Below are 19014 nucleotides of genomic sequence, written 5' to 3' on the forward strand. Positions count from 1 at the left end.
AGGACAAAAGTACAGTGCAGCTCCAAAGGAATAAAAAAAATTGACTCATACAAAGATTCCCTTTACAGATAGCAAAGATATATTGAAATGAAAGTATTTTCCACCTGTGAGTTCTATCTTTATTGGGAATAAAGGTTCAGTGAAGTTTTAGATGAGCCATACATTTGCGTATGCTCGTGACACTAAACAACCATGTGCCTCAATATTCGTGTAAGAAATAAAGATCTTTCCTTTAGATGATTTTTGATACCATTTAGACACATTTTCTGAGTCCACATCAGATTGAGAGCTGGTATTTTATATAGCTGTATATGCAAAATGTTTTAATTCACTCTTGTCGTACTTTAAAAATGGAGGGTGTAAAATGCAACCATTAAGAATACTAAGCAGAAGAGTTGGTATTACTGAAGGAGATGAATAACATCAGTTCCTATATCAATTTTTCCTCTTGATAGTGCGGTTGGTGCTTTCATGGCAAGTAAAGATTTAATTGAAGAACTACTGCAAGGAAAGCCATTGGATCTGTCTTTTCATGGAACTGATCACTTTAGACATCAAGTTGGATTTGTGAAGTTGACTGACAGTGAACATGCAACCACTCTTTTAAAGATAGCAGGTAACTCTTTTTAGCAGTGTCACATAGTGCTCAAAAAGCATCTCTTGACACCCTGCTAATGTAGATTGGTCCTCATACTCACTTTTATTTAGGAGCAGCTAACTTTGAAAACTATCTGAAGAAGTGTGCATGCACACGAAAGCTCATACCAATAACAAACTTAGTTGGTCTCTAAGGTGCTACTGGAAGGAATTTTTTTATTTTGTTTCGACTATGGCAGACCAACACTGCTACCTACCTATAACGTTGAAAACTTTGCATAGCTGCGACAGCCTGATCCTAACATGTTTATTGCAAAGTAAATTTCACAGCATTCCATGAAATGCTTAAGACTGCATTTGGGCAGGCCAATCCTGTCGTCACACCACACCAACATCTGCTGCACCGGCGCTTGCGCAAACTGATTCTATTTGTGATTCTATGCACTGCTCTTCAGCTCAAAAGAAAACAAAACAATAGTACCAGAAATAAGAGTGATAACATAGGTGTGCCACCAACCCCGCAGCACTCTTAACCACTTTGTCTCCATCCACCTATCACAAGACTGATGACACACTCAGACCCAGCTCAGATGCAATGGGAAATGGTGGGTTCCTCCTGTGAGTTGCAGTGAGCCTGCACTTTGGTCCAAGCTTGTTCTCACAAATCATAGTTTAAGCAACCCTAACTTAAGTTTGAAAATCTTTGGAGCAGTAAATAGTTTAAATTTGAAATTGGACATTTTCAGTCTCTTCCTTAAAGGTGTGAAGGAGGAGAGGGAATGTGTGAACCTGAGAGTTCTTGTAGCAGGAAACCATAGTTTTGCTTAAAGTATGAATTGAAGGTACCAGTTCATGAGTAATGATGGCAGGGGTGCTATGATGTCACAAACCCATCTCACATTCCCTCCCGCACAATGCATAAGAATACTTCCAGGAAGAACCCACAGTGTTTCCTTTGTCAGAGACAATCTCCCAAAAACTGACCAATCACACAACTTCTTCCTTCTCTCTCCGCCCTCCATGAAGGTCCTAGCTGTACGTAGTACTCAGGTGAGCTTATGGTGAGCTGTAGCTCAGTGGAGTAATACAGGTTTACCATAGAAGAGGGGCTCAGGTTTGATTTCTTGCTGCATGCTCCCAGGAGAAAAGATTGGAAGGAGCCTGACATGCACCTGAGAGAGTGTGGTATGACTGGCGCATGAAACAGTGACCACACTTGGGTCATTGTCTGACTCCCACAAGGAAAAATTGGGTCAGGGTATAGATTGGTATGCTTGGTGTACACCAAAAAACATGTTTGTATTTCCAATAAGCACAGGGTAAATACGTACTTAGCTGTGTTTTGTTTGAAGGAGACCGTGCTCCTACTTGTATCTGATGGAATTGAATTTAGTCCATAAAAAGCTTATGCCATAATGAAATTTGTGTGGGCAGAGTTCCGCGTAGGAGATTGTTTCATCAGTGCAAGCATTTTTGCTCATCTCCCCTTTGTTCTCCCACCTCTCCACACTGTTCTAGGGATTCTCCCAACCTTCCAGAGGAGATTTGGAGGAGGAGTCCTTGCAGTGGTTTCCACTAATTCAGTGATGGCCAAACTTGGCCCTCCAGCTGTTTTGGGACTACAACTTCCATCACCCCTAGCTAACAGGACCTAGTGGTCAGGGATGATGGGAATTGTAGTCCCAAAACAGCTGGAGGGCCAAGTTTGGCCATCACTGCACTAATGGAACCAGGTAGTTGACTCCTGCTGGGCCTTTGTCTTGAGGGTGCCTCAAGGCCCTCCTTTAATTTTGCTACTACTTGATAGTTGAGAGTTGTTTACCTGCTGCATTTTTCACACTCAGGGCAATGGAAGGCATTCTATGGTCACTGGAGTGCTTAGGCAGGAAAGGATTAAGAACGTGGGAAGGTACCATTGGTCTATATATTTGTCTATACTGACTGCCAGCAGTTCTCCAGGGTTTCACAGCAGGAATCTTTCCCGATCCTAAATGGAGCCAGGGATTTTATGAATGCAAGCTATGAATGATCCTTTCCCTAGGGATTGAGGGTGTTTGGGAGTCACACTTTGAGGTGTAGTTTTCCCACCAGTTAGATCCTTCCATTGCCAGCATGAGGTGTCTTGTCCCTACAGCCCCTGTTTCAGCAGTGGAGTTGAGATGATAGGTAGGAGTTTATATCTGGAAATCTGATTAAGTTCAAAACTTCAGATAATTCATACTTGGAAACATTTTGACAGATTTTACTTAGCAGTCTTCTAATACAGAACACATAAATGCCAGATTTCCATTAAACATTAACATCTAGTAGGATGAGATTAATTGAACATTTATTCATTACAAGGATATATAATTGCTCGCTGTTCTACTAGCTACTAAGTGCAAATTCTAGCAAGCTTTAACATCACACTTTACATTGTAATTCCACTTAGAATGAAAATGCTAGACTAATTAACAGATGTGCTAGTAATTGCTATGGATTGCCTTAGAATCCGGGGGGGGAAAGTTCATTATAACCTGCTGATAGATATCACCGAAGTGGCTTTGAAGGGGCATATCACAGATATATAATATGCTAATAAAAAAAAGAGTCTTAAGATCTATTTCCCCCTCTTGAACATTTATGTTGAGCATGACCATTGGACAGACTAATTCTAGCTGCATAGCAGCACAGGATTGATAAGATATACTGCCACAACTTAATTAAGATTAGAAACTCTGATGCAAATAAAGCTATAGACATTTGAACCTTTTCTTTCACACATATACAGTATAATATTGGTTGAAAATTTATTTTCTGTAATCAAAGCAACTTTGACCAAAACATACTGTATTTTTTGAACAAAGCAGAAAGGTTGAATGATTGACTTAAATTTATCCTTAATTAAGAGAACCCTTCCCAGCTTTATTATCAGCAATGATTTTGGCACATGGCATTCAAGTTAGAATTCTTTTAAACATGTGCAGTTACTCCAGAGATCAGTCAGTGAAAGTATGAATGCATTTTAGTTTAGTAAGTTTAAATCCATGTGAAATATTGGTGTAAGGCAAGTTTTATGTGAAAGAAATATACTATGTTTATCCGAACCCTGACTTATTTTGGTTATTTGCATTCAGTAATTGGTCAGGAATTACATTATCGAGGTTTGGCTTCCATTTTAGATTAGCCATAGTTTTAACATCTATCTCCAAAAACTTAATTATGCTTAATTTTAATTATGGAATGAAAACAAGTCAGCTTTATAAACTCTAGTTTGTGGTTGGTTGGTTGGTTTCCTCTAACCAAGAATTAGCACTACTATAGGTCTATCATAATATTTAAGATACCACCCGACTGCTGTGGGTTTGGACATTACAACAAGCTGTGATTAGCTTAAAACAGAAGGAAAAATAAAAAAAATCCTTCCAGTAGCACCTTTAAGACCAACTAAGTTAGTTCTTGGTATGAGCTTTCGTGTGCAAGCACACTTCTTCAGATACACTGAAACAGAAGTTGCCAGATCCTTCTATATAGTGAGAAGGTGGGGAGGGGTATTACTCAGAAGGGTGGTGGGAATGGGAGATTCAAACCTGTTTGAACAAAGACATTGAACAAAGACATTGGATTCTTATCCCATTATACATGACTAAGCCATTTCTCACCTTCTCACCCCTTGCCTTTTCCTGTAAGACCCATTACAGTCGTTAAGAGTCGTCAGCAGGCTCATCCCAGCTATCTGCCAATCTCCCATGGTGCTACTGGAAGGATTTTTTTTATTTTGACTATGGCAGACCAACACGGCTACCTATCTGTAACAGAAGGAAAAGTTTTTGAACTTCTTGTCACACTGGAGGAGATGGGCAATGTTGAGCCTGAAGTTTTCCACAACTCAATGTTAAGTCTTATCTGAGAATGCAGCTTTTGGGGGGTTCTCCCATGCTTGTCCTGAGCCTTGTACTTAACCGCAGGAACCAGAGTGCTGAGTCTGATCCTATTTTCTTCTACTGTAGCGGAAGCAATGGAGTCACTTTATTTATTTATTCATAAATGTAGCTAAGATTTCAGATTCCAGAGCTACTCTAAAGGGAGGGAAAAGGGAACAAAAGTGAATGTTGCATAGGAAAACAGAGACCAGACAATCTGTTAATGCGTTTTTATTGAAAGAAATTTAACAAAAAGATCTCAGTGCTGAAGAAATGCCTGGAGTTTGTCATTGTCCTTTTAGACTGTATCCCAAATTCCAACTGTTTCTTGGAAAAGGTTTCTTTTAAGACATTATTAGAGGCAATGAATGATCTTTTGTGTTCTGAGGAATGTGAAGTCATACCATGCCTGAACATTGCGTGACTCATATTAAGGCATTCATCAAAGTTGCAAAGGCCACTGCCATCTTGGTTATCTTCTACATAGCCTTATATAGCATGCACAAGCTTTCTCTTTAACTCTGCTCTTTACGAATAATTAGTCTAAAAACTGTATTTTTTCACAGCACAGTTGGAACTTACAGCAAATATTTCTGTGTTGTCTCAGCTCCATTCTTTTTGTTAGGGGAGCCTATGCCTTTGGCCCTGTATTTCTGTTTAAATTACAGTAGTTATTTGTAAATTTGTAACTATGCATATGCCTATTTTTTGGTGATGCATGTCAACTATTTTGGCCACGAGTAAGTGACCACTCTATCAAGGCTTATGCATTTTGCTTTTGCCACTGTATCCTCAATCAGCATTCATATCAACTCACAGTGGGATATTCTAGAAAACACAAGACTGGTGCACTTATGAATCAAGATCTAGCTTCAATTTGTGTTTCTTTCATGTGGAGTCAATTTCTGGCCTAGTTCTCTTGGTTAATATTAACAGTGGTTCATGGTTATATGTTTACTGACAGTGACCATGGGTAACACTAAGTATGATTGCTTCTTGAAGCCTATTTTTTCCCATTATTTGAAGCAGATTTGCAATCCATGGTGACAAGGGAACCGAGGGGGAATTAACTTCAGGAAAAAGAGAGTAGGTGGGTGGACTTCCTGTTTTCCAGGCTGTATTCTCATTTGCAGTCAGTGGATTAAAGATCAGAGACATCACCTTGCTGACAAAGGTCTGTATAGTTAAAGCTATGGTTTTCCCAGTAGTCATGTATGGAAGTGAGAGCTGGACCATAAAGAAGGCTGATCGCCAAAGAATTGATGCTTTTGAATTCTGGTGCTGGAGGATACTCTTGAGAGTCCCATGGACTGTAAGAAGATCAAACCTATCCATTCTTAAGGAAATCAGCCCTGAGTGCTCACTGGAAGGACAGATCCTGAAGCTGAGGCTCCAATACTTTGGCCACCTCATGAGAAGAGAAGACTCCCTGGAAAAGACCCTGATGTTGGCAAAGGAGAAGGGAACGACAGAGGACGAGATGGTTGGACAGTGTTCTCGAAGCTACTAACATGAGTTTGACCAAACTGCGGGAGGCAGTGGAAGACAGAGGTGCCTGGCGTGCTCTGGTCCATGGGGTCACGAAGAGTCGGACACAACTAAACAACTAAACAACAACAACAAGAATTACTTGGGCATGCTACTACTTTTTTTTTGCAGGGTGGGGTACTTTTCTGAAATGGAAACAATGTGATTGCTAATGTTTTCTCCTGTAGGCAATTCATTTTACAAGGCCCATTTAATCATTTTTTTAAAATAACCAGAAAAAGAGTTGACCAATGCAGCAGAATAAAAACAAAGGTAACAACAAAATACCTCTGTAGGTTTAGGATAGGTTCATATTTCACATTGTATGCTGAACAGAAATATTACTTACTTAAGGAAGAGCATTTATGTTCAAAACCTCTGCATCCATTGATCTTCCTTTGCAATTTAATAATGTGCACCATGGGTCTTTGCTTTTGACAGATATTTATTTATTGTAAAAATTCATTGAACCTCTGTCATCTTTCCACCTCCTTTCATATACACTGTACTAAATCAGTATAAAGATGGATAAGAAGACACTTGTTGGATTAGACTAATGGCCAGCGTAGTTCAATATCCTGCCTTTTACAGTGGTCAACCAGTCTTCTCCCATTGTTGCTTCCCAGCAATAAATACTTGGAGACATAGTGAACCTAGATGTTGCATAGCTAGTAGATATTGTTGGATTTATGTCCATGAATTTGTCTAATTCCCTTTTAAAGCTTTGGTATAGCATCTTGTGACCACATCCACATCTTGTGGTATTGGTAAATACATAACATACCCAAACTCTCACATGGGACAAGTTGGTTCATTATGCAGACAGAGGCGTGCAGGCAGCATTGGAATTTGTGACTAAGTAAAGCAAATGTTTGACCTTAAAACTGGACAATATGACTTAGCTTTACAACAAAGACTAAATTATTTTAGAAGGACAGTCAATATAATCCCTCACATTTCTTTCTATATTTGTTTTGATTTATTAAGCACTGTTAAAGAATAACAATTTTTTCAATGAACTTATTTTTCATTTTTTTAGATGAAAACTAGCATTACACAAAACTAGCATCACACATGCCCTAAAACCTACTGCTTGGCAGCTTTTTGTGTGTTTTAGTCATTGTATAATGTGTAAGGGCACCTCTTGTTTACCGCATTACTCTTCTTTTCAAGTAAAGTTTTGTGAGTGAGCATGATACTATGAAAAGGACCTACATTCTCCAAGGTTCTTGGGAGATTCAGTGCACTGAATATGGATAGATGCTTCCATTAGACCACCATTCCTCAACCTAGCACCTTCCAGATGTTTGGAATTGCATGGTGACTTGGGCTGACCAGAGATATAGTTGAAAACATATGAAGGGTGCTAAATTGGAGTAGGCTATCTTAGTCAGTGCAGGTATTACACTGTTTTGCTAATTTTCAGGATTATGTAATTTTTTATTTATTCAGTGGCACAATGAAATCAATGTCTTCACTTCCTTGGGCAGTTAAGCCAATTTTCTCCTCCTTTTATTTCCTCTTCTGTCTCTAAATCTCCCCCCACCGGCGACATCCATCTTCCTTGTTCTTGCTTCATCTCTCTCCATCACTATCTTTTTCTGCTTCATTTGTTGAGGAATGGTTGTGCTGTTGATGGTGTGATCTAACTCAAGACAGGTTGAAAACCAACAGATGAAGATGAATTACATGTTGCATGCAGTAGGTTCTGGAATGCCAGAATTGTTATTCATGATTCACTGTTGAGCTATGGCTGGAAGTATATATCTTATAGGGAACGTGTGTCTGCCAACAAAAGTATCATCTCAGCATTCCCTCCTCCTGTAAATCTAGTAAAAGAAAATTTGTGGCATGGTTTCCACTTGAGTTCATTGGCTGCTGCGAGGGATGTCCAAAAATTCCACTCTAAGTGGACACAGATTAGAAATGCCCTTTGTCTGTGTTCGTGTAGTGCTCAGGACTGGAATTCCTTGGAAGTGAATGTGGTCTGCATTTGTTCACAGCAGGGTGGGGTTTTTTTTAAGTTCATAGATTATATATAATTAATATCATATTTTTTGACATGCTGCTTTCTTTGGCATTTCCTAACACTTATAATGTAGCTCAGTAGATGTTTGGAACCCTGTGATGAGACAGCTTATTGATGAGCCATTACCTGCTTCATTTATTTTGAAAGAGAACATATGTGGAATAAATGACACAAAGTATTTGCTTTGGCTGAGAAAGGTGCTGTCAAGGTGTGAGAAAGTCATTTATGTATTCAGGTTGTTGCCAAAGGAGACTAGGACTGCAGGCCTAGACATGTTGTCTCAGAAGTAAATACAATTGAATTTCATGAGACTTACTCCCAGGTAAGTAGGGTTAGGATTTTAGCTTTCATTTGCTTCCTATTGTAAATTATAAAAACCAGTGGGGTGCATCATTCATTCTCCTTCTTCTAACATGAAAAAGTGATCTCGTTGCCTATGGATCTTACTTGCACTCCTCCATTAAGGTGCTAACCTGTTTGTCAAGCGGGAAGAACCATCTTGATTTGACTTCCCAGTTTGACCACCCCAAACCTATGTTTTAAAGTAAAATTGAAATTAATTTCCTCTCCCCTTCCACCAGGGTTTTCTTGACTTGTAACTAAACTAACCCTCACCAGTGCTGCAGTAAGCGAAATGAGATTGGATGACAAGTTTATTCTGAACTATGAAGTAAACCCCAATGAATTCAATTGACTTACTTATGAGTAGACTTGATTAGGCTTGCAACCATTGATAGCTTTGTGATGGGCCATTAGCCATTTAATTAACTTAGTCTTCAAGGTACCACAAGGCTCTTTGTTGTTTTTGCTGCTGGAGGCTACCCCTCTGGAAATTCATTAGTTATGGGGGGAAAAAACAACACACACAAGGAAGGTAACAGATTTGTAAATATCTGTGTTGGCCGAGATATACAAGTTAAATCAGAATGTAGTATTGGAGTGGATTGAGGTATGCTTGTACATCCCTAGCTGTTATTTGTAAGGGGTGTGGAAGTTCTCAACACAATGACATCATATCACATGTTTTCTGTTATGAGATATTATCGGGGAATGGGAGGAATAGATGTACATCTACTTCTTTTAGAGGCAACCGCACAGGATCCATGTTGTCTAGTTCCATTGTAGGGATATGCGAATGAAACTTTTTAAAGTTTATTCTTTCTACCATGTAAGATGAGAACTGGGTTTGCATTTTTTACTAGTGCCACACCGTTCTCTGGTAGAATAACAATATAGCTTATGACAGAAGCAAGAACAGGAAATTAGAGATTTTTAAGACCAGCCAGCAACCAGACCTTCTGAATCTAATTAGATACGAATCTCATACAGGGATTGTACATGGCATCAACAACATCTGGGTTTTCCAGAGAGCCTGTACATAATTCTTGGCAGCAAGTCTCTAAACCATTTCACACAGAGTTAAAAGCTCAGTCGCAGACCAGGCAGGGCCTCGGTATTTATGCAAACTGATTAATTATTGCACAGTGCAGATCAGTTGAGCAGTTTTAGTAACATATTGTTATCTACTAGAAGCAACAAGTTGCAATGGTATCAAAATTGTAATTTGGAAGTGGTCAGATGAAGTAAGCCTCTTTTTTTTGCTGTTGTTAGTCATCTGTCCTGATGGTTTTCCACAGATCAGTTGTATGCTGGCAAGACCAAGAGTGTCAGATTAGATCATCTGGCATTCTTTTTATTTTGTTTGTATTGTTTCCTAAATGAGCTCATCTGAAAGATATAACATTCTTTGTACCATTATGACCACTTTATTTCTCAGCGCTAGGAGAAGTGCTGATTTCCTGAAAGCAGATAGCTCCATAGGTCATTAACTGGAACAGAACAGTGAATTGTACTAAAAAAAAGAAAAATAGTCAGTGGCAAGCAACTTCAGTACTGAGAAACAACAGCAGAACACAGAATGGTTATCCTGTAAAATTCAGACTTTGCTTGAAAGTCCAACTGTTCAGAGACAGAGAACTGGTGTTCTGGCCACAGGAGGGAGCCTATATTTCATGAACAGAGCAGCACACTTTTAAAAGCAGCTCCAGAGGGTGAAGAAAGATAATAGAAAACAGATCAGTTTTACTGTTTTCTCTCCTTTGTCATAGGAAAAATAATTTCCTTTTCATGAGGACAATATGCAACAAGCCGCTGAACATGGGAATTACCTTTATGAGTGTTTCATGTGGAGAGTAGATTAATTTATATTGCTTTACTTTGTCACATAAGTTGTATCTTGGAACAGTCCACTATGGAAAGAACTGCCTACACTAGACCAGATGAAGAACCCATCTAGTTGAGCACTTTGGCCCACCCAGTGGCGTAGCGTGGGTTGTCAGCACCCGGGGCAAGGCAAGTAATTTGCGCCCCCTAACACGTGGATTTTGCCCCCCCTAACCCGTGGAGCGCGCCCCCCAGATGTTGCGCCAGGTACGGCCGCCCCCCCTGCACCCCCACGCTACGCCACTGAGTGCCACGCTTAGCCTTTGTGGCCAGGAGCCATCGCGAGCATATTTTAAAGAGGTCTAGAAAGGGAGAACCCCCCTCTCTTTTCCCAGCCCCCACCCTCGAAGATGATGGTGGCGGTGAATTAAATTTGTATACCGCCCTTCATCCATATATCTCAGGGCGCTTCACAGCATAAACATGGCCGTTCACATCCCGCACCGGGTCTTTCCGCGCTCCCCACGATGCCCGCCGGCTACCGAGGAGAGACCCCAGACCCGGGCTTTGCGCAGGGGGGTGTCTATTCCCTCTGTGCGCCAGGTGCCTCCAGTGAGGCTGAAGGGCAGAGGGATGGGTGCTCCTGACAGATTTGGATTTTTATGACTTTTTTGTATTAGGCTTCTGCATTCTGGCCATCTTTTAGCGCAGTGTTTCTCAACTGGGGGCCATATGGCTCCCTGGGCCCTCCCCCCAGGATATTCCAAGGGGGCCACAGATGAAAATCGTGTAAATGGGGCGGGTACGGCACGAGACTGGGGGGGGGGGCAGAGAGAGAAGTGAGAAGTGAAGAAAACAGAAGTGACCTAGAGAAATAAACAAGAAAAAGACGTTGCTGTTTCTTTGCAAGAAGTGCTGCTAGAGCTGCAGAACGAAGTAGCAGCCAGAGTAACTTTCAGTCAAGAAAAACACCGTTTTTGGATAAAGTGTACAATATCTTTAAAGTTTCCACAGCTTTGGGATAAAGCAAAATTGTTTTAGTGGCATTTCCTACGTCTTACTTAGTAGAAGGAGGTTTCTACCTGGCCTGAGCAGTCTGAATGGCGGGGGGGGGGGGGCAGCAGAGCGTAGAGGAGAGGGTCCCTGCCTAACCCCTTTCCCACCAGCCATTATCCAACTCAATATTATTCCAGGCTGAGCCTGCTTCTCTCAGCCCCGGGAAGCCATGAGTCAAGAGAGAGCCGGAGAGCCAGCGCTGAGAGCCGGAGCCAGCGGCGCCCCCTTCTGCCGGGAGACCCTCGCCCGCCCGCCGGCTTCCTCTCGGAGGGTTTAGGCGCAGCGAGGCCCCTTGGAGCTCTCCTCCCTCCCAGTCGGCAGAAGCAGCTGCCGCCTGTGGCTGGGCCGAGGGGATGGTGTCGGCGTCGGGGTGCGGAGGCTGCCCGTGCCCGGCCAGGCGCCGGTGGCAGCGTCGGCGCTGCTGCAGCGGCTGCTCCTCCTGCGAGCAGTGAGTGGAGCGCAGCGGCGGCGGGGGGCGCGCGCGCGCTAGGGGCGCAAGGCTGGCGGTGGCGGCGGGGAGCCCGGCGGAGGAAGGAACTTGTCCCTTCCCTCTGGACTCGCGCCCCCCCAGATGTTGCGCCCGGTGCGGCCGGCACCCCTGGCACCCCCCACGCTACGCCACTGGGCCCACCTGAGATGTGACAACAAACCATGGCTTGTTCCAAGCATGAGTATACATTCCCTCTTCCTTCTGCTTCATGTGTGAGGGATGACTGAAAGCTTCCACTTCCTCTTAAGAATAAACTATAGCTAGCACACCAGGATATCACACTATGGTTTGATCCTGGTTTGTTTCAATTTACAAAGGGAGAAGACTTATGTCAGGAACCCACACAATTTTCCTGATCCAAATTATTTTCGCTCCTCTGCATGGGTCAAAAGTGCCATTGAAGCAAGAATTTGGCATCTTATTTCTATGAATATTGGTTTCACTATTTTGATGTGCATGTTTCACTAATGGCACTGTATTTACCGTAAACATATAAGAAATGGGTATAATATCAGCGCTCAGAAATTATATCTATTTTCTTAATCAGTTGCAATTCCTCAAATTGAAGCTGCTGGCATTTTATTTCTTTAAAAGCAAGTGGAACTTAATTTCTTCAGGTTGGTATCCCATATTAATAAAACAGGACAGAAACAGAGCGACCTGAGAGTCTTCTACATTAAATATACATTATTGTATGCCATTTTGGTCATTTATACTTCAGTGAGTATAACACAACAGATGGAATATTTAAATATATTCATGACTGTAGTGGAACATATAAAAAAGTAAAATGCTTATGCAGGTTTGGTAGAACAGAAACCAGAAGAAGTATATATCTAGTACATTAATAATTAAACCTAAATTAAAAGAAGCTTCGTGGTAAAATTATACTGCTAATATATTTTTGGCAAGAAAATAAGGTTATAGGGAGATTTAAGTGAATAAGAATCAATTATCCCAATCAGAAGATATATATCATTTGATTATGTTAAATTACTTCATCATTTTGGTTTATATTTTAACTTGGGATGCTGGATAGTAAAATTTTAATTTGGTTGTTTTTTTTAAAGTATCATTACATAAAACTCTGTAAATGCATCGTATTGAATTCATTGTGTCTTCTCTACTGTAAATTGTTATTGAACAATTTATTTACAGTATAATCCACCAACAGCTGCACTTCCCCCTTTCCAAAGCTTGCTCAGGCTGAGTCCTGGCAGGTCCCAGACATTCCTGCGATAGCACAGTGGGGTGACTGTGCAACATCTGTTGTTGCTGTTTGCAGCTGTTCAGAGTAGTTACAACCATTTCCACTCAGGTATTGGAAGCTCATAATTCCTGATTCTCCATTAGATACAGTGGCTTTGTGGATAGTATACGGACACTTGAGTTGTATGCTGTCTCAGAGCCCAGAGAGGTCTGGGACTTGCCGGGTTTTGAGTGCCTGGTAAACAAATATAGTATCCTATACCCATCTAGTAAACCACTCTGGACCCTATTTCATACCAGGAAAATGAAAACACAGAATAAAATGTTAGCAAATATATCTGTGTTGAGGGCTGGCTTTTAGAAGAATGGTGACAAGAGAAAAGAGCAGAGTTTTAGGAGAGTAGAGAAGCTCAGTTTTGCCACTGAATCAACCATAGGGGGTGATTTATTGTTCTTGGAAGAACAAGTTGGGGAAAGAGCCATGCTGAAATGGAGTAGCTGAGAGCTGATTTGCTTTGCTGTTCAGCTTGTGGACATTGGTTTTCAATCTAGTTGCTGGAGTCTGAGCTGGTTGTATGGTATGCACATGACCAGCTCAGCCTGTGGCAGTGCATCTGGGAATCAGCATGGGCCAACTCAAAACTAGAGCCACCCTGGGGTGAAATGGTTGTGAAATAGGCCCAAGATAGCTTATCAAGGTAGAGCACATTGACTTTGAAAGTTGATAAGCAGAGAGGCACTGGAAGGAAAAAACAGAGGGTTGCCTAGAAAAGCTATTTAACTGGCAAATCCACAGGTCAAGGCACATGTGGAGTGGTGAGGGTGAGAAAGTATCTCATGAATTATCTGTAAGTGCAGGACTAGGGACGCTATTGTCGGACTACATTGCGGTAAGACAGTTATTTCTTATGTCTTATTCCTTATCTTAGACTCCATTACAGACTTGAATTTGTTTCATTTTGTTTCACCCATTAGTAATGCAATAGGGCACGTATTCAGGTTCTAATATGTACACTTGTTAATGCTCTGACCTTCAATGATGCATCACAATTCTAATTTCTGAAATTCTGACTGGGTTCTGTTTTGAGAAACATGCCTAATTTCTTCGTTTTGAAATTATTGGAGAGTAATTACTGACGCATTTCCTGAGTAAACTTTCCACAAGGAAATGGACATCCCCAGTAATTTCTAACATTGATTATATGTTTTTCAAGCCATTTGAAATGGCTGTTTGCCTCTCAGCATGTGGCCTCCATACAAAATCAATACCAAATGAAGCTCTGACTCATTCGTTATTGATCTGTCTATGCCATTATTCAACTCTTAGGACTGCATTTTTGCTTGAAATGCAAACAAAAGTATTTTCTAATGTATATACAAATCTTTGGTTCTTAAGAGCTACTGGGGAGGTTATACTTTGGGTACCATCTACCAGTGAAATAAATAAAAAAGGATCTGTCAAAGCAAGGAGTAGGGCCTTCTCAGCAGTAGTGTCCCAGTTCAATATTTCCTTTCAGGGGAAGGCTCCCCAAAGATTGCACTTAAATTTCTTTTTAGAGACCGCTTAAAACATTTACTAAGATGTTTATAATTTAAACTTCTGAGTTATTGTTTCTGTTGATGGGTTATTGAAGCAGAGAGGTGTTTGCTAGATCTTTTGCATATTTTGTGCAAATTACTTGTTGATTTCTTTAAGTGTGTTTTTTTAAAAATCACTGAGTTTTTAGTTGGAAAGGGAAGTGAACAAGAAATTTAGTAAGTAAGAGATTCAAGTTACTGTAATTTAAAACAAGGATGGCGGTAGGTGGATTGGATGTGGGTTCCTGAAATGCTGTATCTTTATCTCTCACCACCACTGTCCCTGTTTATTTAGTTTCACATGGATGAAAAATAAGCAATGACTCTTCATGGATGCTCCATATAAACAACATTTTATTGCTAAGTGCTTATTCTGGAGTTGCAATTTCCAGCTTCCCTACTGAGTATATCTTTCATAAAGCACATACATTCCCCAGCCTGCTTCCCTCCACTGTTGACCCCCTCCTGCTTGAGCACCTATATTCCATACCAGAGGTGCCCTTAGTGCTGCTAGGTAGCACCAGCTTTACAACAGACCATCTGAGGGGACTGGATTATTTCAACCTCTTGGGTGAGAGTTTAGAAAACATAGAGGCTCCCTAACATACAGAATTTGGCCATCCCTGATTTTGCTAGGATTTCAGTATTCCACAGACCAAAACCCGGACACCACCACCATTGGGGCACCCCCCCTGCAGCTCATCTCCGCAGCTCACCCCCTCCTTTAGGGTTGCTGGCACCTGGGGAGGGGTTACGGGAGCTGATGCACTGAGAAGGAGAGAGGAGATGGAAGGAAGAGAGCAACATCGGAGGGCACTGGGGAGGGACGTGGATGGCATGAGGCAGCCCTGCGCTGAGAAAGAGAGAGGGAATGGAAGGGAGAGAAAGAGATAAACATCGAAGGGCACTAAGGAGGGGCATGGCTGGTGTGAGCTGACCCCCACTGCTGGCAGGAAAGGAAAGCGACCCCCCAGACATTTTTGCATATTCTAAAAAAACAAAACCCTGTCAGAGATTTTTACCCCTGAAAACCGGACATGTCCAGGAAAATCCAGACAAAAGGCAATCCTAAAATTATATACGGCGTTTCTATACAGCTTTCTAAAACTTTAAATCTGTTTCTTTCCCTGAAAACAGTTCCTGCTGTCAGTAATTCATTGCAACTGGAAAAGTTAATTTTAGAGGCTCTTTGGGGAAAAAAACATTAAAGTATCATTCTGATAAGGGAGAAATGGAACATAGGAAGCTGCCTCTAAGGTTGGAGGTCCCTATGTTATGAGTGGGATTGAAAGTGGCTTGCCTGAGGTCACCTAGTGAGCTCAAAGTAGTGGCAGGATCTGAACCAGACTTATGGCCCTGTCTTACTGCTCCTAGGCTACACAGGTTGTCTAGAGAGCTACCATCCTGGTCAACATCTTATTTGGTGTTCACTTCTCTCATACCCATACCAGTCACATATACCCTCTATCTCTTTGAGTTGAATCCAACAAAGTCGTACTCAAAGTATGGACTTGTGGCAGGGGAGGAAAGGAATAAAAACCCTCTCCACATGCAGTAGCTCCTGCAAAACTCTATAGAAAAGATTTGAATATTGAAGTTAAGGGCATGTAATTTCAACATTTGCTGTGGCAGTTGGAAACAAATACATATTTTAATCTTTTATTTTTCTTGAGTGTACTGGGGTGGGGGTGGCAGCTAACCTGTGGTCCTGCAGTTATTGTTGGTGTCCAGTTTCCATCACCCCCTGCCGACATGCCCAGTAGTCAGGAATGATGGTCCATCTGCAGAGTCACAGGTTAGCTAACCTGGTTTTGCTCAGGATGCAATACTCACAGTGTCCACTTGGAAAGTAAGTCCTGTTAAATTCAATGGTGTTTACTAACAGGTAAGTGGGGACTAGGAAAGCAGCACTGGTTGTATAGATTTCTTAAGTGGATAATGCCAGTCGGGCGTGCCCACCTTTGTACTCCTTTCCTCTAGAGCAGTTTAGTCACTTGGTGAATCTGCCTTCTGTATATTTCTCATCTTCAGCGCGAAAACTCACATCTCCCATGGTCTTTTTCTTCTTTTAATGCTGTAAGCAATCTACACCCAGAAGCAAGGCCAAACATAGTAATAGAGATGTAATATTGTACCATTGGCACAAAACAATATTCTTCTTAATCATCCTGGAGATTCCTAAATGACTTACTTTTGCTGTAAATACAGCTGCTAATAAACACAACTAAACGGCACATTCCATTGACATTTTTCAAGTAGCAACATTAATATAAATACTGATTTCTTTTTAACATAAGTTTGATATGCTGCAATCTTGAGATACTACAAACATTATTCTGAAATGAGTTTTTAATATCACAAACTAAATTTATCCGAGTAGTGCCTCTGTAGAGGTTAATGAAGCATGCATGTAGCCCATTATCTTTAATATGAAAACTCTTTAATAGAAAACAATTATGTGAGCTTTGTCATTGTTATTATTCCCCTAGGATGAAAAGACTTAAATGAAGGGAATCAAATGCATCTTTATGTATATTTTTGAAATAAGTATGATTACCTTTATTTTCTTCATATGAAGAGGCTTACAAAATAAACGTCCTTCTGAAATTGATCATTGCCTGAGTTATTTTCACGTTCTTATGCATGGGTTTAATCTTTTGAAGAACCTCTGTGTATCTGCCACTGAAGCCTGTACATTGTAGATTATTTAGGAGTGGAGGTGGGGAGGGCATGTAAGGAAATATTGCCACTTTGCACAAGGTGCCAGTCAGTCCTTTTGGACCTAGAAAAGACTCAACTCTTCACCCCTTCCTCAGGATAAACTCAAACGGTTGGAAATGTATTTCTGGAAACCTTTAAGTTTTCTGTTTTTTTTTTGTCAAACAACATAAGAACACAATCTGAAAACTCCACTCTTCCCATATTGCCTTTTTTAAAAAAAATATGTGATTGGCAGAATTCAGTCTGTGCAATGATTTTTTTCAATTTTTTCACAGTTCTTCACTAAAGTAGAATAAGCATTGACCCTGCTGATTTGGGAAAACAGAGCTTCAGTTCTTTTAACTCTTACATGTAGAGATATTTATGCTAATGCAAAGTAGGTTTATTTCCAATGACAACCAAACTGCTTTTTTAGGGTTGCTAATCAGTCATTTTAAAGACTTTTACAGACTGGTGCAGCAATCCACCTTCTGATAACAAGCCATTTTTAGATTTCTCCTCCTCTTTGAGCAAGCTTTTGTTTAGTGCCCCAGCTCCACCCTTTCCTATGTTTGTGGGACAATAATCAGCAGCTGTTCCTCTAAGGACTTTTTCTTTGACAACACACACCTCTTAATCCTTTTAGGGATCTACATGGTACCAGAAGGCCATAACAGCCAGATTTATTTTTCTGACTTATTTGCTTTTAAAAAAATTAAAATCAGGAAGCTCAAGACAAAGCACAGTAACACAAATATTTTTGGATATCTCACAACCCTTTTTCATTTGGTAATAATTAGCTTCACATGGTAGAAAGTGGCGTATTAACATCAGACTAGATGTTAATAAGGTGGAAAGCTCCCATATATGGCGATAGACTCCAGAAGCTTTACCCAGATGTTGGCCCCAGACTTCAGTAGGTGCACTTATCAATAATTCCTGTGCAGACTCCGAACTATATACATGGTCAGAATCAGTATTATACTGATAATACCAATCACTGCATGTTTCGCTTAACATTTGTATAGGAGCTCTCGTGCAAAGAGATCAACAAGAAAGAAATCAGTATGAGTTAGCACATGTTGTACTACATGTGTTGATTTTATATGTGTATACAAATTGTAGAGTTGAAAGGGACCCCTAGGGTCATCTTTCAACCCCCTGCAATGCAGTAAAAAGTATCCATAAGAATACACATACATGAATTTGTTGAAATAAAAAATAATAATTGTCCAGTAGCACCCTTAGAGACCAACTAAGTTTGTTCTGGGTATAAGCTTTCGTGTGCCATGCACACTTCTTCAGATACCTTGTCCAATACAGAGCATTCCTCCTTTATTTGCTTCTGTTTAGAGTACAGAACGCTGATCAGATGTTTGAGCAGCTTCTTGGAGAGAGTGTGGCATAGTTTCTTTACATATTCAGTAGAATAGGTGGATTGTAGAGGGTTCTTAATTCTAAGACTGTTAGGTATAATGTCCAGGTTGTTGCATTTAGTCAAAAAGGAGATATCAGTCTGTACCTGTGCAAGTTTCTTTGTGAGGTTGATGGACTTCCATTTCATGCAGTTCATTGTGCTGCCTTCCATGATTCTAGATTCAGGTAGGTAGCTGTGTTGGTCTGACGCAGTCGAAATAAATTAATAAATTAAAAAATTGTCCAGTAGCACCTTGTCCAGTAGAGACCAATTAAGTTTGCTTATACCCAGAACAAACTTAGTTGGTCTCTAAGGTGCTACTGGACAATTTTTTAATGAATTTGTT

At 40.7% G+C, this 19014-nt stretch overlaps 1 protein-coding gene across 6 annotated transcripts in view; it reads left to right on the top strand.

Annotated features, from left to right (window-relative positions):
* Positions 1 to 19014, top strand: part of AKAP7 (A-kinase anchoring protein 7) — an 80407-nt gene that overhangs the window by 19670 nt on the left and 41723 nt on the right. For all 6 annotated transcript variants that reach the window (XM_080999711.1, XM_080999710.1, XM_080999713.1 and 3 more), the window contains exon 5: positions 456 to 616. In XM_080999711.1, the coding sequence (XP_080855837.1) occupies positions 456 to 616 (161 nt within the window). The remainder of the gene's footprint in view (positions 1 to 455; positions 617 to 19014) is intronic.

This window comes from Podarcis pityusensis (genome assembly GCF_964106645.2).
Source record: "Podarcis pityusensis genome assembly, chromosome: 3".
Lineage (NCBI taxonomy): Eukaryota > Metazoa > Chordata > Lepidosauria > Squamata > Lacertidae > Podarcis > Podarcis pityusensis.